General features: G+C 41.0%; 1 protein-coding gene across 1 annotated transcript in view; it reads right to left on the bottom strand.

The window, feature by feature from the left end:
- Positions 1-22063, bottom strand: part of SBNO1 (strawberry notch homolog 1) — a 36195-nt gene extending 14132 nt beyond the window's left edge. Inside the window, exons 1-15 of the mRNA XM_082491595.1 lie at positions 21979-22063; positions 15333-15466; positions 14569-14673; positions 11800-12109; positions 9575-9675; positions 8340-8436; positions 6608-6768; positions 5477-5610; positions 5246-5336; positions 4168-4329; positions 3487-3622; positions 3304-3409; positions 1932-2085; positions 500-682; positions 192-289 (exon numbers count right to left, since the gene is read on the bottom strand). Of these exons, the coding sequence (XP_082347721.1) occupies positions 192-289; positions 500-682; positions 1932-2085; positions 3304-3409; positions 3487-3622; positions 4168-4329; positions 5246-5336; positions 5477-5610; positions 6608-6768; positions 8340-8436; positions 9575-9675; positions 11800-12109; positions 14569-14673; positions 15333-15464 (1970 nt within the window). The 5' untranslated portion in view covers positions 15465-15466; positions 21979-22063. The remainder of the gene's footprint in view (positions 1-191; positions 290-499; positions 683-1931; positions 2086-3303; positions 3410-3486; positions 3623-4167; positions 4330-5245; positions 5337-5476; positions 5611-6607; positions 6769-8339; positions 8437-9574; positions 9676-11799; positions 12110-14568; positions 14674-15332; positions 15467-21978) is intronic.
- Between the last annotated feature and the right edge of the window lie 2850 nt (positions 22064-24913).

Here is a 24913-nt window from a genome sequence, read left to right as displayed (position 1 = left end):
AATTGTTCACTTGAGCAATATTGTCAGATTTTATGTACAGGCAGCTTAAGTAAAGAACGTGGGTACTAAAGGACACCCAACTTTCTGTGCACTAATGAATGCTTTATACATGAAAGGATAAATTACTACACAAACGAAGTTGGATTAAGGATAGTTTTGAAAAGGACAGTTCTAACAAACTTCATCCTTACTTTGCTGTAGAAACAAAGTCATTCAGTTCACCACCACCTTCCTCCAAAGCTTCTAATGTTCTTGCTTCTCCTGTTGACTGCAGGCCAATAACAACACACTAAAGAACAAATGAATACAAGGCACTGTCACTAAGACAACTGACTTGTAAGTTTGTTTTTGTCTGAATTTCTGCTCATTAAATATCTTCAATACTGTAATGTACAAAAGCATGATACTACTGTGTGTGAAAGATATTTGCATTGTAAACAACAAAAAAAACCCTTTACAATTAACAAAGATATTTAAAAGTGGGTCTTGATCAACTTACTTTCCCATTCTTGATTTCTTCCCGAGCTAGCTGCACCACTCTCTTCACTTTAGATGCTATGCAAAGGTATTTGAAAAACCTCTGATGAGCTGACCAAAACTGACCCCACATCGACTTTTTCATTCGTTGTTCTGCATCAATAAGATCAGCTGCTTGTTGAAACCTCTCTCTAGCACTGACCCACTGAAGAGGAAAATGTTAGTTACTTCACATGTCGTATTTCAAGGCTACACAGGTACATTGTTTATATCAAAACAAAGCCAGAAGAGAAGTTTAAATTTATAGTACTATGGGACTGTGAGTCAAGGAAAATCATACATCAAACAAAGCTCACAAAAAACCCCCAAACACCTACATCTTAGTAAATTCAGAATATAATGACTCTCATAATGAAAAGCACATACATTTACATTACTACCATTGCAAACATACACAGTATTTTCTAATTATCTAGTTTCTCCATTAATACAGTCAGGTTGAGAAAACAAAGAGTACTGCCCATAATTAAGTATAAAGCAAGATCCCAAGAAGAGAAGAATCCCACTGCCTTCATTTCTACAATATTTTGTTACACCGATTCTTTCCAGATAAAGTAAAATAAGCTTTGGACACAAGTTTAGTGATTCTTTTGAACAACATTCATAAGGTAAAGTGCTGGTTTAAAGCTGATGTTACATACCTCTCAAAGATAAAATTTAATTATTGTAGCTATACAACATGAATACAGAGTCATGCTTAAGCACCTCTTAAGCAGGTAAAGACCCTGCTCGTTTTAATACGTCCACAGAGCAATTATTTTTATCTAATACAGCAGTGGTAATGTACAAGCAGAACGTGCACTGAGGAAAAACACACTCAGCTTAGCATATGGACAAAATTAAGAACAACATGAAAAAGATAACTAGTGGGTCAATAAAGGAAAACATTAAAGGGAACCACAGCTCTGATGCCTTGGATTTGACCTGCCATGCGAGTAAAACTATCACCCTGCACTGTTTAATTACAAGCACCGCTCCACCGTGTCGCTTCAATGAAGTGCACACCGCCTGTCTAATGTTTTGCAGCTTGTTCTCAGCTCAGCTGCCTAAAGGGGGAGGACTGGAGCACAAAAAATATGACCAACAGGTGAACAGCTTTATCTTAGACAACAAGGACCAAGGTCTCTGAAGTACTGCCAGAAGGCAGTGGGGATCAGACAGATACTGGAAGACGCACCCAAACCTGCAGCTTTTGACTTAGAACAAGAATTAACAGCTTTTGCCAAGTCTTAAGTGGAAAAACCCTTACACTGAAATGAGACATGAAGATGCCATTCTTGTCTCTCAACATGTAACACTACTACACATCACTTCAGGAGCATTCAAGTTTAACCTGAGTAACTTCAACCTCTCAGAACTCAATGCAAAAAGCAAGTTTAAAAAGGTGTTCTTACCAGTTTCACAGATTTATTGTACATTTTAACATATTCCTGTGAAAGCAGAACTTCATCAATTTTGAAAGTTACACCTGAAAAACTCAACTGTCTTGCTATGTACATTCCTCTCAGCTTCATATCCATAGCAACTATTTCCATGGCACCAACACCTCTAAAAGAAAGGAACAAATTAAGTCAATATTAGAATTTTCTAAAGCAAGGATTTGTTAAAAAAGAACCCCTCAAGTGCTTTAGAAGAAAATAGCATGGTTAAACATATCCAATCAGGGCGCTCTTGATATTTAGTCTTCTCATAAAACTATATCCCTGCCTTGTGAGTATTAAGTGTATTCCAAGAGGCATAAACTCTGAAACGCTTAACTTCTTCCCGAGTGACCTAGCATGCATTAAGAGACAATACCTTACTAACTGTAAAAGGATAATGACATTGGTCCAAACACGTAACAAAATCTTGCATTGTAATTTTACAAACTCCACTGAAGATTTAAAATAAGGAATACAAACTGTATTAAGCTATTCAGATTTATGCTGATATGAAAATAATTAAACTAGTAGGTAACAAGTTCTTTTCAATAGCAACACACCTTTAGCAATACCTTAAGAACACAGAAGTCGACTGCAAAGCTGACCTACTCACAAGCTTAGGCCTGTAATTTCATTATTGCTCATTTGATATGTTCTCAGTAATGAAGTGGAAACATTTGCACAGCCTAGAAAAATCATGCATCATGTAGATGGTATGCAAGAAGATGCATACTAAGCCCTACTAACCCTAGCATTCTAAAGCGTTCAACATTCTTTTTAAGTAGGCAAAACATAATACATTAAGATGCTCACCTACCAAAGAACGTAGCAGCTGCATTTTCTACTGGCTTCACACATGTAGTTTTTTTAGTAAGTTCTGAAATACGAAGTACCTTGCAACAGCATACATAATTTTTCTGAACTGGGTTCTTATGCCAGAAAGCATAAGAACAAGACTTCCTCGTGTTAAACTGCCTAAGCTGAATGCATAAACATGAGAGGGCTTCTGTATATAGCAAGACATCAACTACACTGAGTATACTCAGTACATACAGTGTGTTTTCATGATGAGCAGCAAAATATTTTAATTCCGTAACACCCACATTTTAAGAGGGCTATTTTCCCAGCAAGCTTCTAAAGCTCTCAATTTTCTGTGAGGGAAATGTCTCATTTTTCACCACATAAGACAAATTACATTCCTGCGAGATTTAGAAGCTAGAGTCAGAAAGTTCTCAGTGTGACAGGACAAGCTTGCAGAGGACTATGAGTGAGTGAAGACAAAGGAATGGAAAGCACAGTCAATCGCAACCATATGCGTTCTTGCTATAGCTCTTCGAAATATTACCTTCTTTCAACAGCCTGAATAAAATCGCTGAATTCCCTAAATGGAGTTCCTTCACCCCATATTCCAAGACGGTTCATATATGCCATATTTCTTGGCTCAGATGCACCTAGGAGAAGAACACACACTGTAGAAGTGCCAGTAAAAACATACAGAGACATTTAATGCAAACCAAGGAGTACATACCTGTGGCACTAGCATAAACAACTCTGGCTTTTGGAAGTTTATTTTGAAGTTCCAATACAGCCAGACCTGTTTTCGTTGGTTTTGATGAACCAACAGGACACAGATTCTTAGCTTTATGACACTCATCAAATACAATCTGAACTGTAATTAAGGAAAAAAAAACCCACAACTTTGTCCCACTTATTTTTAGAATGGGGAGCTAAAACAGAAGACAACAAAATCTGCTAATTACCATAGGTAGCAGCAGTCAATAGTAAACTCAAAAAAGACACCAGCCATACTTTTCGCTAAAAACTCTGGGGAAAAACATTTGGCTAGTAAGTATTAAAGAGCACAATTATCAACAAACAAGTCCCAAAATTTTTTTTAAGAATTCACTGGAGGAAATTTCAGTGTAAACTTAAGCTTCTTGAACATCATGTTTTAATTTTATGCGTTTGTTACGGAAAAAGCAGAAGCTTCACTCTTGTACCAGAGCTGTGTGGCAACAATATGATGGCAGTAGATTTGTCACGAAGTTTGTAAAACTTGAAGTCTAATGTCAAAGCATGCATACAATCGATTACTGTAATGAATAAAGAACTAAAAAAACCCAGCATATAAAAATACAAGATGGTCTTTGAAGATGCAAGTTTGAGTAGCAATTTGGTCACAATCAGCTGAACTCCAGATAAAGGATACAACTCCATCAAAGTCTTCACCACACCAGTGAAGAAGCTGCTTTAATCTGGTTTTGTATTTACCACCAGACTGACTTTCACCAATAAGAGAAGAATAGGTAGCAAAGATGACACCTTTCTTCACACTTCCATTGTGTTTGGAAGAAATTTTCCCATACTTGAACTGCAATAAAAAGATAAGAAACGATTCAAAAGAGATTCTTCCACAAACCCACCTACCATATGATTTAAGGGATGCTGGTGGACTTAACCTTAAGGTGTGAACACTTTGAATCACCTGTACCCCTATATCATGACTGGGGCACAGCTGACACATGGTAATGTGGCTAAGGCATTATACAGCACCTTACTTAAATATCTACTTAAGGAAGGCTAGGTCTAAGGCCTCAGAAGATTAACAGCCACATTTTTTGACTACATGGTTCCCTTAAATACAACTAAGATTTTAGTGTCAATGCATCCCTTAGAGCTAACAGGTCAAGCATATTCACAGCTACTATAAACAACAATTTCTAAAGCTTTACTGTATTTTAGAAATTAAGGCTTCACAAAGCAAAAATACTAACTTAAACTAAGTTCAGTGAATTCAACCAGTAATCACACTTGACAATTTATGTAAGTGGCTAATCCTAAACAAAGGCACAGTCTCCAAAAATAACTGCACATGCTACTGATGCTTTAATAAATTACTGAGGAAGTCTATTATTCAAGTATTACATACAAAATGTATTACGTATAAAAGGTACGCTGGGAGATATAAAGGGAAAAATTTCAAAGGCTGAAGTCAAAATTTAAACTTCTTGAAAATACTAGTAGTGTCAGAAGTGGCTTGAAGAGTAGGTTTTGGGTTTTTTTTAAATATCACATGCTAAGACTTAATCCTACAAGGGGCCTATTTACATGATTAACTTAAAGCACTGTGTGGTTCTTCAAAGATTAAGGCCTGTCAAACAAGACCTAGACAGCAAATTTATTGAAATCAGTACATTCTTGCTCTTAAAACAGTCAACATGCACAACTTGTCACACAAGCGTACCTAAAGTTTTGCCTCAACTGTACATAGTAAAAAGTTTCCACACCTTGTTTAATGAATGAACCAGTATGTTTTTTGCTCCAATATCTCTCAAATCTCTTTCAGCATCGTATTTCAGATCATTTGACACGCTAAACCTAAAGATATAAAACAAAGCATATACTCTGTAAGTTACAGCAGAAGTTCAAAAAGCTCTTGCTAGAACATTTGTCGGAAGACAGATTACACTGAATAAGTACAATACAGCGTCTGCTCTAACAAATCCTGACACACTTACCAGACTGCTCTTTTTCTGCCTAGTAAGTAATTTTCATAGATTATTCCAGCTATGGTCCTTCCTTTTCCTACACCAGCACCATCGCCTATCAAGAATCCAGCTCTGTCTCCATTGGGCAGGAATGTTTCATGTTGCTGTAGGAGAAAGAACAAAAAAAACTTGTACCCGTTCTCCAGAACGCATCACTGTGGACTGTCAGAAATAAGCAAACATAAAAAACATCCTATTGGATGAGACTAGCGGCCCACCCAGCCAAGCAGCCTCTTAACAGCAGGAAGAGGGGATTTTATTTAGGTCAAGCATGTGAGCCTAACTGCTTTATGTGATCTACTCTCCCCCCTTCTTCCCTCAGCACCTAGAACTGCTGTATGTATCTGTCTGATTCTTTTAGTGCCTACCACCAGACTGGCTGCTTTAAGCCCACTGATAAGCACCTCTGCAGCCCTTTGTGGCAGCAAGACCCAGACATCCACCGCCTGTGTAAAGAAGTATTCTTCTATCCATTTTAAAACAATCTCCTATCAGTTTCACCAAGTTCTGCTTTGTGGGATTCCACTGGCTTCTTGATTATGTAAACCTTTATTTCATCCCCCTTCATTTTTCTTTTCTCCCACTCAAGGCACTCTAGCCTTGTTAGTCTTTTTTCACAAGGCAACTTCTTCCCTCCTGTGACCATTTTAGTTGTCCTAAACTTCAATACCATCCTCCACGACACTCAGAGCTGCATATACATCTGACGTGGGCCCACTGAAGTTTAATATAACAGCAAAATAACACCCAGTCTTGCTCTCTTACTCTTCCCAATGATGCCAGTCAGCATTCGCTTTCTTAGCCTGCTGCTACTGCAGCCATTAAGTTATTTCAGAGAAATAAATGAGTAAGATGTCCTTCCTGAGGTTTAAGACAGTTTGAGATCAGCATCATGGAAGTAGTTTAGACAAAGCTTTCCTAGGTGTACTACCTCACATTTATCTGAGCTGAAGCTCACCTGACACCTTCTAATGCAACTCAAACCTTTAAGCTCTTATTATTTTATCTCCTTGTAAAACTGATATAGCTGTGCTTGTCAGATAGTAGTTTTTCTTCTTCAATTCTACATTAGCTTTTAAGCTGTACTAATGTCTAGCATACCTGGGCTGCGTAAGTGATTGCTTCAAGTTGCAAAGCTGACAACCAGCCACTATCAATTGTTTCTTCTGATATTGATGTCTGGTACCACACATCAGGAGGAGTTACACTGGATAACGAGCTGGTTTCCACTACTGGGTCAGGATGACGTAGACCAATTTTTACTGGTTGAAAACAGAGGGGCAGAAAAGGGAAGATGAAAACATAATACAGAGTTCTGTGTCTGAAGCACCAGTTGTCATATTTACCAAAACAAATTACAATTGTCCATTGCAGTGGATGAACTCAAGAACAACTATGTTTCATTGCAACAGTACGTCAACTGTTAAACAAACTGTATTGCGTACAAAGGAATACATTAATCTGAATTTATAACTGCAATCTTAACTTTCTCTTCTCACTACCTTCCCGCAACTTTAATGAAATTAGATAAATTTCAGTTCATAGAAAACTAACATATTTGTGCACTTGACATGCTTGAGAAAAACTGGTCTGCACCTTGCCTTCCCAAAGGCCAGAGGTGGCCTCAACGTGCCAGAATCGCAAAAGCAACATTCTTCTCCGTATTTATATAGTGCTGTTTTTAAGCAGTATGAGAGGACAAAAGATTTAGAACAGACAGAATTGTTTAGGTTGGAAAAGACCTTTAAGATCATCGAGTCCAACTGTTAGCCTAGTACTGCCAAGTCCATTGCTAAACCATGTTCCTCAGCACCATGTCTACATGTCTTTTGAATACCTCCAGAGATGGCAACGCCATCACTTCCCTGGGCAGCCTGTTCCACCGCTTGACAATCCTTTGGGTATTGGGAAAAATCTCTTCACCAAATCTAAACCTCCCCTGGCACAACTTGAGGCCATTTCCTCTTGTCCTGTTGCCTGTTCCTTGGGAGAAGAGACTGACCTCCCCCTCGCTACACCCTCCTTTCAGGTAGTTGTAGGGAGCAATAAGGTCTCCCCTCAGCTTCCTTTTCTCCAGGCTGAACAACCCCAGTTCCCTCAGCTGCTCTTTATAAGACTTGTGCTCTAGACCCTTCACCAGCTTCGTTGTCCTTTTTTGGACATGGTTTAATTGCTGACAAATCTCATCAGTGACAATAAAAATTAACTACTTAGCTACAAATTCCATGCAAATGTTTTTCCCTTGCTTTTACAGCAGGTCAGCAATGTACCTAGGAAATAAGATAACAGCTTTTTGTCACTGATTACAACAAAGAAAGGAGGAAAAAAGATGCCAGCAATTAACAGCAGTAAAAGATTAACTTATTTTTTAATAAAAAAAAAAAAAAAAAACAACAGGTCTAAGAAGTCAGTAAGGAACAATGCAGGAAGAATGTGCTTATGGCAGTTCCATGCCAAAAGACTCAAACTAGATTCTTAAGTGTAGCAGTGACTACTTAATCCCTTTACAAAATTTCCCCTGCTGAGGCACAAAGCATCTTAAACTCAGGTAACAAAAGCCTGATCTTGGTTCAACTATATTTTTGAAACAAGTACTGCTCTAAGATACCCTAAAGAATTCAATTTCTATTACAAAATTCTGCATACCTTCCAAAAAGAAGTGCTATAGAAGAGAAAAAATTCCTAGGAAAACCCACCACAAATTCAGGTGCTTTTCACTTGATACAGATAGTAACCTATCTGTTTTCTGGTGTTAGTAACTACAGAAGAGTAAACAACAAATCAGCTCTCAAAACATTTCAGCCTTTTGACATAATAAAACATTATGTCATACATTTTATTGGCATATACTCAGCATAAGTTTCTGCATGGCCCATTTCTTCTTCGTCTTCTTCCTCAGGTTCCTCCTCTTCTTTTACTGCTGGCACTTTCTAGAATAGAGAAATACCTGCATTAGTCAAACAGCACATTCTTAATACCCTATTGTCCTGGAAATTAAGCTGAGAAATGAAATGAACACAAACTTGCACTTGAATGTTTTAACACATGTACTAGATGAACCAGTGAGCAGCTGGGAAAACTACAAATGGAAATGTAGATTTCTTACACTCTGAACAACCCTTCAAAGACATGAAGTCAGGGAACTTCCTCTCCTTTGCAAGGAGACACAAGTACTCCAAAATCACATAAGCAGAATTAAGCAAGAAACACTTCTTACAGCACACCAAATCCAAACTATGACTTAAAGAAAACTGCCTTGAAAACACAACAGCTACTTAACAGCCAAAACATAACTTTCGACTACTCCCATGAAGCCTCCTGCAGTTTCACATTCATTACATAATCTCACAACTTCGGGGAACAGTTACAACAGTCACAGTTCTAGCCAGTACTCTCTGAAACCTGACAGTCATTTTTTACTGTGATCTTGATCAATGTAAATATATGAATATTTTTAAAAGTACTCGCTAGATATAAAAAAAAAAAAAATCCACAATTACTAAGTTAATGTTTAATATAAAAAAGCTGAAAATTCTTCTGTATGCCAGTCACTAAGGAGCACTGTTTGTCACAAACTTCAGCCTGATTTTAGCTATCAGTGAAGATGTTGAAACTCAAGTGTTTACCACATCAAAATGTATCTTTATTACATTTAGAAAATTGAATGATACTCAATTTACAAACCACCCAGAAAGTCAGCCAAGCTAAAGAAAGTCTTCTAGTTTCCTTGCTACTAGTTATACGAATGGGGATATTTTAAATGAAAAGGCCTTAAAACACAGAGCAATTGATACGCTTATCAGCTTTAATTGGAGCACACCCTTCTTTGTCCACACGATGGGGTTCTATTAAGAACAGTTAATTTCTCAAAGCCATCATTTACTATATAGGTAGTCTGCTCTACACAGCTGTAATCTCGAGGAGAAACTAACCTTTTGAACAAACAGATGCACTTGATAATTCTACCACACAAACGGCATATATGAGTAACTACTGAAACCAGTCACAGATGATTGTGGCCAAGAAAATATGCATCCATTCCGCAAATTAACCATTTGTATTACTTACCATAGTAGGTGAAAAACTTCTCATTTTAATATCATTTATCCATATTCTTGCGACCTCTTTTGTGGAAGCCTCCTTCTTCACTGCACCATTGCTCAGATCGGCTACAAAAGAAAATCTGTTTTGACAGGAATTCCCTCCAAACATCAACTCAAATTAACATCCTTCTCTATTAATGAACTAGAAAATAAGTTTAAGATGTCCAGTAGCACACTGATACTTCAAGAACACAGTATTTTTGTCCAAAGTCCAAGCAAGAAGTTAAAATCCTGTTACTACTTTGACTGAAGAAATTTCCCTTGTAATACCACTGCACCTGACAGAGTTGTGTATTAATTTCAGTATTTTTAAAAAAAATATTTTGGACCTCCACCAAATCTATATATCATATTTGGAAATACACCATCTTGTGAGCCTTTGAAGTTTAACAACAAACCAGAAAGCCCAGTGTTTCAACAGAAGTGAACTTACCTGGTTTGGTGGTGTTTACCACCTTAGGAGAAACTACAATTATCTCTGTAAAACAAGAAGTCAACACTTTGGACTTAATTTTTTAAAGTTTGTAACAGGATTCTTCAAGAGGACATTTTATTAAATTTGCCGTCTTCAGCCATATTTGGAAGCAACTGGCTATAGGGCTCAGTACAGAACTAAAAAAATTTACACAAGGATAGACGTAACACATTGAAAGCAGCTCTCAAGCTTCTATCCTGTTGACAGTCAATGCATGTAATAAGTTTAGCGTAATTGGCCCTAAAAAACAATTAAGACAATTGCACAAATAAAGCTTTCCTCAAAGAGTTTGCATAATTTAACTTTTTAATATTTTTCCAATCTAGAACTTCTGCTGCCTGAATTATAGAAGACCGGTTCCTTCCAAGAGCTTCTCTGCCCTTGAATTTTCTACAAGTATTTGTCAAGTTTTTTGATAAGCACAAAGAAGGATCCAGAAACACAAGCACATGAAGACTGGATGCAGTTCTAGAAGTTGCATGTCTCCTACTCACTTAACACAGAAGCTACAGATTCAAGTGTTTTCTGCAGCTGTGCCACTACAACAGCTATTGTGTATTGATGTTACCTATTACTTATGTGCTCCTCTGAATTTTCATTTAGCAAAAGTCAGTCTTATAAAACCTTCTCCCCCACTCTTCCTCACTTCTTTACCCTCATCCCAACTTCAATTCATGTCTCAACTTCAATTTTTGTCAGTCAGTCCATAACAGAAAGCAATGAAATCAGAAGGCACATTATTCTTTTTGTTTCAGTCCTATCAGACAGCTTCATTTACTGCCCACTCTATCTGCATATGAAAAAAACAGGTTACTTCCAACCCCACCTATAAAATCAGTAAATCTTATTTCAGAGACAATGGAAATATAGTAAACCAAAAAAAGCCTACATACCCTTCAGAAAAAGCAGCAATAGAGCTATTTTCAAACTCAACTAGTCTGATCTTAACCTCATCCTAAAACCAGAAAAACTTGAAAGGATCATATCAAAAGATACACACACATGCAGCTTTCCCCTTATATCAAGCTGACCATATAAGCCATCCACATATTAGAAATAACGTACAAGGAAATATTATGAAAGGAATCATAAAATGAAGATTTGGAGTGTGGTAACAAAATACTTGTGGCATGTAAGTTAACACCACATTTAAGAAGCAACACGGAAACAGACAGCAAGTTTTTAGGACTTAAGTTTTTAAACACAATAGATCTGATGCCTCCCATGAAACATACAGGGACAGAGATGATTTTTCTCAGGAGACGCTTTACAGAAATACCCTATTATAGGATTACCAGCATGTACTACAAATCCAGTTTGGAAAACGTCAAAAAAAAAAAAAGCTACTCGTCTGTCATAGTTCCACAGGAAGTATACAGTAGAACAGAAACTGATGCAGACACAAGATAGCTAAATCAACTTCAGTAGTTTTCATGAAATCATTTTACCAGCTGCAATCTAAAATGTCATTTTCCTCATTCCTTGCAGTAAATCAAAAGCTTAATTTTTTCAAAAGCCTGTTGTTTTGTATTAATTCACCCTGAATTCTAACACTATTAAAGTTAGATTAGAAATTATCAGGTTTTCTGGACCATTTCGTTTTACTGTGATATTCTACTAATCAACAAAAATACAAGATGTGCAAAGATCTTCACATTATATTATTTCACTATTTGTCTAAAATATTGTAATTATGAAGAAAGAAGAAAACTCACTTGCTGCTGTTGCTACTGGTTGGGCAATATTAGGAGGTGGCTTCAGTTTCATGAGTTCATTAAGACTATTATTCTTTAGCAGATCTTTCAGCTGAATCTGTTCCTTTGAAGGTGTAGTGGTCAAGGCATTGCGTACTGCTGGTGCTGCAACCGAGGGTCGAGTAGTTGTGCTGGTCTGAATGATTTTTGCTACAGTGATAGTCTGCCTTGTAGTTGTAACAGGTGTTGTTTTTGTCATCACTATTGTAGTCCCCAAAGTTGGAAGCTGATTTATTTGATTCAGCACAAAGGTTGTGGTGGATGGTGGTTGCTAGCAACAAAGAACCAGGAAAATTTTCAGAAGACAGTGGAAAAAAAAGCAGACTTTATTAGCCTTTCATCCAGAGCATAAGAGTCACCAGTTTCTAAAAGACTCTTGTAAAAAGAAATGTCTTCGCATAACATGCTGAAGATGCTAGAGTAATTATCTTGTGGTGCAACAGTCTAAGCAAGAAGTGTCTATTTATCACTATATTGCCATACATATTTTTGAACAGTATTTTTAAGTGTTATTTTATGGTGTCCTGGTTTGAGCGACACAGGACTAATTTCTCTTCTAATACTTAGGAAGACTGTACTTTTAGAAGACTCCAGTGTCTGAATTTGTGAAAATATGTACTTTACAGCCAGCTATGGTGTGTGGGTTTCAAGGTCTCTGTGTTTTTCAGCTTGCCAGGTGCAGGGATGAGGAGGACCGAGACCTGAACACTTGACCCAAACTGGTCAACAGGATTATCTCATACCATGAACGTCACATTCAATATAAATTAGGAAGTTTGCTGCAAAGTTCACTCTCGCTTGATGGCTGCCATCCCAAGAACTTCCTGCCCCAGTGCTGGACCCCTGAGGCCTTCTCTTCCTGCCGACAATGTAGCACTTGCAGTGCCCCACATTTGCTGTCTGCTGCTGGGAGCACACAGCTTCCTACTGATATAATTGACTGAGTATAATCTTTGTATATTCTGTATTGGAATTGGGATCAATATTGGTTCTTTAGTGCTATTAATGTAATGACAATTATCTAATCTTATTCTGTTAAATCTGTTTATACTTCAACCCCTGGGTTTCCTTGTTTCTTCCTAATTCCCCTTCCTGGGTAGGGAGGGGTCATCAGGTGATAGAATGACTGTCCAAACGACAATACATAAAATCACAGAATTCTATTCTATCTATTCTATTCATAGAATACATTGTTAGGGGTTTCTCAAACCATAACATATGGTAAGAGAAGGGGAAAAAATGGATGAAAAATTGGATGAAATTGGATGAAAAAAATCACCTAGGCACAAAACATGACTACTACAGGTACAGAAGCCCTGAGCTGAAGAGAATCTCCAAGATATAAACTAGTTGCAAAATTGTCAGAGTAAATAGCTTGGATTACTTAAAGTATATGTGCAGTCTTTTTCAGACAAACTGAACTACATCCACCTTCCTGCAGAGCTGCTTTTTATATTCTCATTTCAGGTGCAACCACCAGACTGTGGTGCTCAGCCTTACCTACAGCTAGGAAAGGTGGTACACAGTTCAGGTGTAGGAGACAAGTTTACACAACCTCCCTATCCCCAGAAATTGCAGGCAGGGCATGCACACAGGACACCTCACAATGTTTTTCTGCATACTGCTTTGTCCTCCTTTTTGTTCCTTGTCATAGAAATCATATCAACCCACAGGTACACTAAGCTTTCACAGTCTCAGTACAAGTAGAACCAAGACAATGGCCAACTGGCATTTTACAGTCCCACCTCTTTTGTTACATTTTACTAATTTACCATATTGGGTTTACATGGCAAGGTTGGGGGGGGCAGGGCTACAGGGGTGGCTTCTGTGAGAAGATGCTAGAAGCTTCCCCCATGTCCAACACGCAGCTGTAAGATGGACTTGCTGCTGGCCAAGGGCAAGGTGACCAGTGATGTTGGTAGTATCTCCGTAATAAAATGTTTAAGAAGGGGTAAAAACTGCTGCACAATCAGCAGCTGGGAGAGAGGAATGAGAATATGCAAGAGAAACAACTCTGCAAACACCAAGGTCAGTGAAGGAGGGAGAGGAGGTGCTCCAGGCGCTGGAGCAGAGATCCCCCTGCAGCCTGTGGTGAAGCAGGTTGTCCCCCTGCAGCCCATGGAGGTCCACTGTGGTGTAGATATCCAATCTGCAGCCCATGGAGGACCCCGCGCCAGAGCGGGATGTGCCTGAAGGACACTGTGGAGAGGTGCCCGTGCCAGAGCAGGTTTGCTGGCGGGACCTGTGGCCATGTGGGGGACCCACACTGGAGCTGTCTGTTCCTGAAGGACTGCGCCCTGTGGAAAGGACCCACAGTGCAGCAGTTCATGTAGAACTGCAGCCTGTGGGAAGTACCTGCGTTGGAAAAGTTTGTGCTGGAGCAGGGGAAGAGCGTGATGAGGAAGGAGCCGGACAGACAACACGTGATGACTCTGGGAGTGAAGTTGAGGGGCAGGGGGGAAGGTGTTTTTAGATTTCTTCTTGTTTCACATGATCCTACTCTATTGTTAACTGGCAATAAACTAATTTCCCCAAGTTAAGCCAGTTTTGCTCATGACAGTAACTGCTGATATCCCTGTCCTTATCTTGACCCACAAGCCTTTCATCGTATTTATTTCTCCCCCGTCCAGTTGAGGGAGGCAGTGACAGAGCAGCTTAGTGGGCACCAGGTGTCCATCCAAGGTTAACCCACCACAAACACATACAAAATCCTGAGGTACTAGTTCTTACCCGAACATTTAATAAGGCTGGAGTTGATACAGTCTCTGGTTCTTGTTTCACAGCAGCTGTGGCCTCAGTCTCCAAGCCTAGTTCTAATGCACTAAGTGGCACTGACTGCAGAGGAAAGAAAGTAAAAGCATCAGGAAAGACACACTAGCAGGGGAAAAAAAACTTAAGACTAAATATCCACCCACAAAGTTAATGGGGAAGTCCTTAACTATACTCATTAACAAAGGTTTCACTGAAAATAAAGATCATCAAGTGGTTGATTTCACATTCAAAGAACTTAAACATACAACACCTTGTTAGTTAACTGTCATGAAAATACAATTAATTTTGTGATGTCACTGTTCAACATACTACTGTTCCCAGTCTATGTCTGAAATGGTTATGTTCTTGCAGATTGAAAGCTGTCATGGAGCTTAAACACCACGTTATATTACACTTTTAGCCCATTTTATAGGAGAGCAGCTAGATTGCTGTGATATTAGAGTTCTTCATGGATACATGACAGCATATCCCCATTTAAAGTCCAGAAGTTAAGTATATTTATGTTTATACTAACCTCAGTAGTGTATTTCAGATTGCTTTTTTGTATAAAAGTTTACAATTAATTAACAATTCATTTTCTAATCTCAATACTACGTAGCAAGAAATTGATGAAAACTCCATGTTCTTTAACCATTTGCTACGCATACCCCCCCCCCCCCCCCCCAATTCATCAAGTACAAGCTCTTATGCCCTCTAGCAAATGACTATGTTCTTGTTTTAACCTGCTGAACAGCTGGAGTTGGTGCTGGATTTGCAAGAACCACGTCCGGCGAGTCAATATCAAATAGATCATTTGGACTGATTCCACTCTCACTCAAAGCAGCAAGCAACAGATCTTGTCCTGGCTCCACCATCTCTAAAAAATTAGAACCATAAATACAAGTTACATTTAATTTTCATTTATTTTCTGCACACACACTCACATTTAAAGTTCCTTTTCCTGGATTTAAGGGCATACGTGACACAGGCTCTTGTATACAGAGTTTCACTTTCTAGATTTGCTTTGGCTATTTTGTTTGTTCATAGATTTTTTTTCTTTTCATCTATAGATTTTTTATCTTTTCAACATAACCACTACATTTAGAAGCAGTAAGAATGAAATAGTTTACTACACAAAATGCTATTCTACCCATAACCTTAAAAAAAAAAAGCGCCTTTTCTAGTCTTCAAACTACATTTTTAAGCATTACAAGAAATACCAAGAGGCAAAAATGGTGAGACTGTATTATGCTAATGATGCATCTTTGTCAGTGAAGCACACTGCACAAGGGAAGCACAATTAAAACTCATTGAGTTTATCTTGTAACAACAAGTTAGTGATAAAAAGCTTGTAAGGAAAGCTTTTATTTCTTGCTTGCCATTACATAAGGTACTAATTCACTCATTGAAGAAATTTAGGTTTGCATAGTGGAAAGAACAAGTGTACCACTATTATAGTATGTTAACTACATATTAAATAGGACACTAACATCAGGTCACAGGCTCCTTTATGCACAGGACAAGCAAAATTAATTTCAAGTAGTTATCCTAATACTCTGTGTTTTAAGATGAAGATGATGCGTTTTGCTTCCTTAAGAAGGAAGCCCATTTGCCCTAATACTAAGACAAAAATTAAGTGAGTCCACATAACTTGAGCTGTTGCTTACATGTTCTACGATACACCTCAAACAGAAATTCATTTCACTTATTCTCCACAACCCCTGTAACGCCCACTGGTAACAAAACATAAAAAAACTAACAAAGCTGAACACCTACTCTAAAGCAGGTAATAGGACAAAAAAAAATTACCCGCATTTTAGATACACTCATCCACAGACTCTAAAACAGCATTCATTTGCTTATCCTTCTCTACATATACAGGCAAGCCACATCCAGCTGGTTGGTCACACACATTACTTAGCACATTTGGCAGAACAGGTAATTCTTGAAATAAATAAAGCCTCAGGCACTTAATTCTTATTCTTCCTAGTTTTAGTCTCTCCAATAGTAGGAAGAGACCTTCTTTTAGTGGACTAATACTGAGATAGTGGCACAATTGAAATAGTGGATGTAAGATACTGGGACAAGGGGAAGATATACTTTTAAGCATCGAAGACTGTACTACCCAAAGGAATAGCAAAGTAACACACAATAATTGGTGGGGCTACTACTGACCACAGGCAATTGCACTAAACATCACTTGCTGTGTCAGAACTCGAGTCTACTTTGTTTCTTTTAAAGGCATTTGAGGTGATGAGGTAAAGTGGTAGAACGGCCTGGTTTGTAGTGATCAGGTACAGAAGATATTAAGAAATATTAAGACACCTAGCAGATTTAATTAACATGGCAGCTCCTTCAAAGGATGTCACCTCCCACTAGTCTGTATCCTAGAACCCTGAACAGGTCAAGAAAAATGAGTAAGAACAGACTGTTAGCTTTACCTTTCAGAAGGATTAAGCCTCCAGTCTCAAAAAAAAAAAAAAAAAGAGGGGACTACACATACATATTGATTGGGTAGGATAAAACCTTAATTTTCATCAGACTAAAATATTAAACAGCAATCATCGTATCTAACTTTAGAAGCTTACAGCATTGTTTGCTAATTAGAAACAGGTGAGAGGGGAAGATTAAGTCTGTAGATGAAGTTTTAGCTTATCAAGTACTTTTGGTGTTATGAACTTCAGAGCAGCCATTGAAGGTGAATTTCTCTACAGAGGGGAATTAACATGGGTTATCCCCTCAAACCAGCAGCTCTGAAGCACTTTACAATTGTAACTTTACAGTATCAATTTGGGAAAGAGGCACAAACACTCAAATAACAACATGTAAATGGACAAATGAAAAAAAAAAGTCAATTATGTCATTATTTAGTCTTCATGTAGTTTTGATCATGCCATCTCTAAAAGAAAGTATGACTAAAATTTGGTTGAGATAAGTGGCTACACTGAAGAAACAAAGTCAGAAGCTTGGGGCTGTTTACTTAAAAGAGAACTAGGACCAAAAAATTACTCAAAGTAACTTCTTGTCTACTCTTACAATATATGAGGGGAAGGCCTTTCTATGAATTTCAGACTCAAAGCAAAAACCAAGGCTAGAAAAAAACCCCACACCAACCCCACACAAAAACACATCTTCCTCAACCATCCTAAAATGGTGCTACAACCTATCAAGGCTGTTTAAAATCAAGTTTTACACATCCACAATAACACCGAGGTCTACATTTTTAACCTTTAAAAGCACAACTGCCTGGATATCTTGAGATAGTCTCACCCAGTTCAGAAAAAAGATACACTCACAGCAGTAATATTTTAATTGCTTACTTCAAAGTTCTCACTAGATGACTACTTACAAAGACTAGTATAGCAATTCCTACAATTCCAGAATAAGTACCTTCGGTTGAGAAGCATCCTTTTCTTAGTAGAGTTGTTTTCAGAAAAGAAATCCCCCATCTGCATCTCTCTCATTCATGTAAACCCCAATTTTAAATATCTTAAAAATTAGTGGTTGCTAGCAATCCAGCAAAAAGCTAAGTAAAACAGCAGCAATTGTTTGTCTGTCAGACAGTTTGGACAGCGAAATTTTGACTAGTTTCACTTATTTTGTTTCTGTACACTAGGAACAAAGCTGCATTGTTTGAAATTAGAACAAAAGGAATTCTGAACTTCTAGAATTTTTACATTAAAAAAATCACTGAATACTTAGCACCAATTTTAGCCTTTGTGAAACTTCCAAGCACCACTGCTGCCCTCCCCCCACCCTCTAATTTCTCCTTCCCCCCCGGTATAGTTTTACTTTATTAAGGAAATTAAATGAGGGGAAAAAAATATAGCAGAAGCCGCATTGTGATAGCTTAGTTTATTTTTTGTGACATATGGTGGTCAAGCCTAAAACATTATCAAGCTGAAACAGCTCCATAATCTTACAAGGTAGGAGGCTCCTTAGTTAACATAAGTGAAAGCAACTTTATCAAGCTCTGCAGCTCAGCTTTGGCAATACTATATAAGGACCTGTTTGCCACATCTTAAAAATCTCCAAAAGAAAATACATATTAAAAAAAAGTTGTGAATATTACAAGCTGTTCCCTGAGCATTTCACCAGTCAAAGAACCGTTCTGAGAATGCAGAATCTTGCAGATGAGTTTGTCTATGCTTAGTCAGGCTGTCCAGTGTCACTAAGCAAGAATCAACCTGCTAGGTAAAACTAAAAAACTGTATTTATAAAATTTCAACAGTAGTAGTATCTCAATTATTTTCTTTTTATCAAGAGAAAAATATAAACTGCTGCCATTTCAGGAAGGGCTATCAAAACACACCAAGCATTTTTGTGAGGTGCTCCTCTGTTGAAGACTATAGCCTAAAACTTTGATAAAAAGACAGTTTTGCTACCAGTGCACATTATGTAAATACTTTCTGATTTAAAGATACAAAACCAGAATGCCATGTTTAATATTATGTCATGTATCCATGCCAACCTGCCCTTCTCCCTCCCTCCATTTTAGCTTTGGTACAAAGAAGCAAAACAACAACAACAAAAAAATCCCGAAACACATGTCGAGCAACCTGTTCTCAGTTTCCCCTAAGAAAAATAATGGTAGAATCCTAAACGATGAAAAGGCTTTTGATTTTTAAGTCTGTGAGTTACACATTGTAACACTGTATACCTGAAGGACTTTTTTAAAAATCATAATGAACTACAGTATCGCAACTTAGCCCAAATCAGACATCACGATCACCTAGGCACAGCTATTTCCAAACCCTTTAGACAACTGGCCTCTGCGGTGTACCCAACCCGCAAACTTAGGTTTCAATGCCTGGCCTGGGACGGTGGTGTAGTTAAGCAACTCTTGTTTTCCTTTTTATTAGAAGGGTTTTTCCCACTGGCTTTCTGAGCAATACATGCCACTTGAACTATACTGGAAGCCATTTAAAATATCACACAAATTCTGATGTAGTAGAGATGAGACAGGTATGTCCCCCAAATTCTCTGGCTGTCTAAATTATGACCTATTATCAACCTAAAAATGTCACATCTCCACTTGGAGCCTCTCACAATAGAGATGTAAGGGCTGCTAACCCCCAAATTCTCTGGATATCCAGATGGGTTCTGCTCATCTCAGCTTTTGGCTCCAGAAGGCAACCTCGGTTAAAACAAAAAAGAAAACCTCAACCAACCTAATCCCTTCTGGTCATTTCCAAGTCACCATTCAATCAAAGAGTAAAACACTAATTACTGAACCCACCCATCCTTACGCGCTTTAACCTCAAGACTAGCAGTTAACATTGCATTTAAACGTGGAAAGGTAACTTTGATTTTTGTGAAAATTATTCCAGTCCTGTAAAAAACATACCGGTTTTTCAAACACTGGTTACCTCTCTAAAGTCAAAGCTCGTAAGGACACGAGGTACAGTTCAGGATACTGTGGGGTTCAACTCTGCTTCAAAGCTTTCTTATGACCGTTTTATAAAATATACAGTAGTTCAGGATACACAGTCTAAAAATGTGAAATTCAGAAGCTGTTAAAGAGACTAAACAATGATTTTGCACAAAATCAGCTCTCGTACTAAATGGTTGGAGGTGATAATTTAGCCAGTAGCGAAAGTTTTTAAGTAAAAACCCAGAAGAGATAGGAATAGTATCTGAACACTGAACCCTTCCCTAGTTTTGGCCTGGGAGACAGTCCTAGGTGTATCTCAAGGCACAAGAAATGCATTAACCATATCTGCTACCTACTTCAATAGCTTTTAAAGTGGCTATCAGTCAGTTCTGATACCAAAGAACTTGTCTGGACAACAAGACAAACTGCCCACATTTTACTTTTAAAGACTAAGATTGCATTCAAATATAACACATTATGCCGGCAAGGAAGATATATAGAAAAACAATCTAAATGTCATGCTGTTGCACAACTTCTGCCACAGTAAATTCTTTGCTTTACATCATCAACCCAAATTTTTCAGTTTTAGGGGGGGGAAGCTTGCAAAACGTTTATATTTAAATAATTTTAATCCAGACACAACCCATGTACTCTAAAAGCCAAACAGTCTATCACTAAGTTAATTCTTAACTCTAGAGCAAGTGAAAAAAAATAAATTAGTAGCGTTAACAAACGACACTATCTAGAGTTATCTAATACATCAATTCAATCTTTTTTTTTTTTTTTTCAGCGTTTAAACGATCAGCCTAATCTTTAACAGGTATTTAACATCTAAAACCAGCCTACGAGTACCTGGAAGAAAGTACAACAGTCCTAATTTATACTCTCAAACACAGTGTGGAACCTGGTCAGCTAAAAATAATAATGAAACAAGCGAGGAGTTAAAAAAAAAAAAAAAAAAGGAAAACCCACAAGGCCTCTTCCCCTTCAGAGTGTAAGGGCATTTTTATGTTAAGCAATTACTCACCCTAGCAACCTCTGTTTGAGGTGCGCTCGTTAAGAGCGGCTGGACTTTGAGGCCGGGTCTGTCGCTGCGGCGCTCGGCCCCACCGCCGGCTCCCCGGGGGCTGCGGGGGCCCCCGGAGGGCAGGGCGGGGAGGGGGGGGTGAGGGTGTCCCCGGCTCCCGGCCTCGCCACCTTCCCCACCAACACGTGTTCGCGACATAAACTTCCGGGTTGGGCCAGAATTGGCTGCGTAATTGTGTCCCATGCGCGACTTTTTGTTTTCAGACCTTCGCCTCTTTAAAAATCCCTTTAATAGCATCAGGATCGCGGGGAAGGGCGAAAGGGTTGCACCTCACGGCTGCCTTTACAGCCACACAAGCATCATAAATCAACCCCTCCGCCCCCGGTTCACCACAGCGGCTCCATTTCAAACCTTAACAATTAACCCACAAAGGCGAGCGGCGCGGACCCGGCGGAGAAACGCCGCCGTCCCGATGCCATTTTGCCCGAGCGAGGCGGAGGGGGAACGGGGGGGAGCGAGCCCAGCCGCACCGCCGCCCCCCCACCCCCGCGCCGCCAGCTCCGCCAACCGCTACCGAAACGCGTCTCCAGAGCTGGAGGGGGGGGGGGGAGAGAGCTTCGCCGCCCGCCCAGGCGGCCCCACCGCCCCCACACGCCCTCCGGCACAAAGTTTTGCCCGACTCCCGAGGAAACGGCGGCTCCGCCGAGGCAGCGGCGCCCTCCCCCGCACGCCGCGCCGCTCCCGGCCCACCGCGGACCCCCGGCGGGGGCGGCCCACCCCAGGCTGAAGGGCCGAGGGAGATGGGGAGCTCGCTACCGGCACGGCGGCCTCCCGCACGAACACCTTCCCCCCCACACACACCACCGCGGGCCCCGCCGCCTAAGGGGAGGCGACCCCCGGGGGCGCTGCGGCGGCCCCACCGCGCAGGGAGAGCGCCGAGGCAGCCGAGCAAGCCCGCCGCCAAGCAAAAGGGGAAAGCGGGACTCACTCTCTCTCGCTCGCTCTCGGTCCTCCCGCGGCCGGTCCTGGAAGTCTCCGCCGCTGGCCCCGCCGCCCGCCGCTTTCTAACTCACCGCCGCCATCTTTGCCCTCCCTCCCCTCTCACAGAGGAGGGGGAGGGGAGGGGGGCTAGGGCCGCCCGCCGCGCCGTACCACGTGACCGCCGCCGCACCTCCCCCCCGCCCGCCGCGGCGCACCCTCCCCACGTGACCCCAGCCACCGCCCGCCGCTGGCGCGCGCTCCGCGCCACGTGACCCGCCCCCCCCTCCACCCTGGCCTCCCGAGTCACGTGGCCAGCTGCCGCCGCCGTCTCGCGCCCATCCCCCTCTCCCCTACCACCGCCGCCACCGCCGCCGGCCTTTGGCGCGCGCTCCCCGCGTTCCCCCGTCACGTGACATGGCGCTCCTCGTTTCTCCCCGCCCCACCAGCAGGGGAAGGCAGCAAGCTCCCCAAAAAAACCACCCCAAACCGGGCGTCTCCAGCGTCCTCAAAAAGCGACGTCCTCGCGGGCAGGACCAGGACCAGGGCGGCGGCCAGAGTCGAGACCGGCGATCCGGGCCCGGTTCCCGGTGGGGGGGGAGGGGGAGGGGAAGGCGGAGGCGAACGGCTGCACGCGATCACGTGATCCCGGTTCCCCAAGATGGCGGCTGCCGCGAGGACGCGACAGGCGGGGCTCTCGCGAGATCCGGCTCTTCTCGAGGCATCATGGGAGAAAAAAAACAGAGGGGGCCTGAGACGGGGACGCCGCGGTGATGACGCGCAGTGCGCAGGCGCGTCTGATGTCGGCGCAGGGCGGGGGAGGGGGGAGCGCCCTGCTCACGCGCATGCGCACTGCACACCCGCCTGAGGCGGCGCGCGGCGTTGGCGGTAGTTGGGGGCCGCGCTGAGGCGGGCTGGGCGCAGTGCTCGGCCCGCCGGGGCTGCGGCCTGAGGAGAAATGGTGTTGCTTCAGCCTCTCCCCCCGCCCGTACTCCCGCTGATGAACGCGCCTCCCTTCAGGCGGCCCCTCGGTTCCATCTCGCCGCGGTTGGCACTGGGGTTCCTGTGGAGCTGGGCCTGGGCGCGTCCCTGTGAAAGCGCACTGAGGCGGCTTTGTTGGGCTCCAAGTACTCCGGCGGGGTCGGTGCCGCCCCGTCTTGGGGATACCTACAGCCCCCCTGCTCCCTCATAGTCCTGCGGCTTTCCGGTTTCCTCCTGACAGGAGCTTCCTGGACTCCCCTGGGAGAATGAGGGGTGACAGAGCCGTGCTGTGCAGAGGCCTGTCCCTGCTGACCAGCCTGGAGACCACACCCGTGGGGATGTGCTGGCACATGAATTTTCCCTTGCAAATATTTTACAAGCTGCTAATGTGGAATTTTCTGCTGCAAAGAGCTAACACTGCTTGAAAACCTGATGACTACTTATGCCAGCTTTATATTTGGAGAGATCTTTTTAGCACTTAAGGTCTTCAGATTGACAGATTTTTGCTAAAAGAGACAATCTTCCATTAAAATGTTTTCCTTGTGTAAGAATACGGAAATTTTTAAGAACGTTAACATAAAATTGAAGCAGACATAAATGAAATGTGGGCAATCATGAAATCTTAAAATGTTGAGTGCTGGTCATTCAATTTTACACAAGTTTACTTATTGTTAGACAAACTCAACAAGGATTAAAATAACCAATAAAGGATTAGACAGATTTAGGCTAAGCTATTTAAAGACAATGCAATGTTAATTAAACTGACTTAAGTAATTCAGATTAATCACTGATGCCTCAGACACTAAATGAAGAAAAAGACGACAGAAGTCTGGCCAGAGATGAGAAGAACAATTTAAACTGCAGCTAATATCTTGATTATTGCCCTACACGTACGTCAGATAAAGGCACGATGAAGTACAGTTCATGTGCAGTGTATCTAATGTTAAATGCATCTAAGCAGCTCCCTACAATCATGGCAAGAAAGTGACGGTTTTGATGTCTTGCGTTGAAAAGATAGTTGTCCATCAGGCCTGCAAGCAGAATTTATGTTCATCCTCAACTGGGAGAGGTAAGTAATCCCACTGGAGGCAATGATGCTTCCTACTGGTGTGACATTAGCACATGAAGAATTATCTGCAGGACACTGTTTCTCTTGGATTTTGCATTTAACTTAAGGATCCCACTGAATGTACTTCTTTTTTTTTTGTCAGAGATGCTCTTTTTATCATTGGTAGATATTATTCTGAACATAATTATATTTTATAACTTATGAAATGTAGTTAGCACCTGCTGGCGTTTACCATATCACTTTATAAAATAATGTTGCTTAATGTAACACTCAACACTTACCCTTAGGGCATCGTTTTTACTTGCTTTCTAATGGAGAGGTACAGTGGCTGAAACACAAATTGTCAGGATTTCATCTTGTGAATAAGAAATTTGTGTAAATGTTGTGATATTTAATTGCAAATATGACAGGTGCTGTGCAAGCAAGAACTACAGCAAGAACTCGCTGTCAGTTGGAAATATTTAACAAGCATGTCTTATTGTTATATTTGAAAGAAATGGAACTTTTGAATTCAAAGGTCCTAAAAATATTATTTTTTTTAAAGTAGATGAAATGTTAATTTAACCTGAAGGTATTTACTCTGAAGATTTTCTTTCCTTTTTGAGCAAATCCAAAGCCTTGCTCATTAATTTTTCACCCCTTCCCCCACAAAACAATTCCGCATTTCCACGTGAAAACGGTGCTCAGGGGAGCTGCCCTTGCAGCGCCATCTGATATAATATTTAGGTCACTGGGTTTTTAATGCTGGTGCTGGTGGGAGCCGTGCTGCTCCCTCGGGAGCGCAGGAGCCGGCCACCCCCTTCCGTGTGCCGGGTGTCCTGAGTCACGGTGACTGGCGGCTGCGGGCAGGCGCCTCTTTCGGGCTATAGCCGTACATGTGACGGCAGTTTAGCTT

Source organism: Vanellus vanellus (genome assembly GCF_965231255.1).
Source record: "Vanellus vanellus genome assembly, chromosome: 16".
NCBI lineage: Eukaryota > Metazoa > Chordata > Aves > Charadriiformes > Charadriidae > Vanellus > Vanellus vanellus.
Note: the sequence above shows the minus strand (reverse complement) of the source record. Positions and strands in the feature narration are given on the sequence as shown.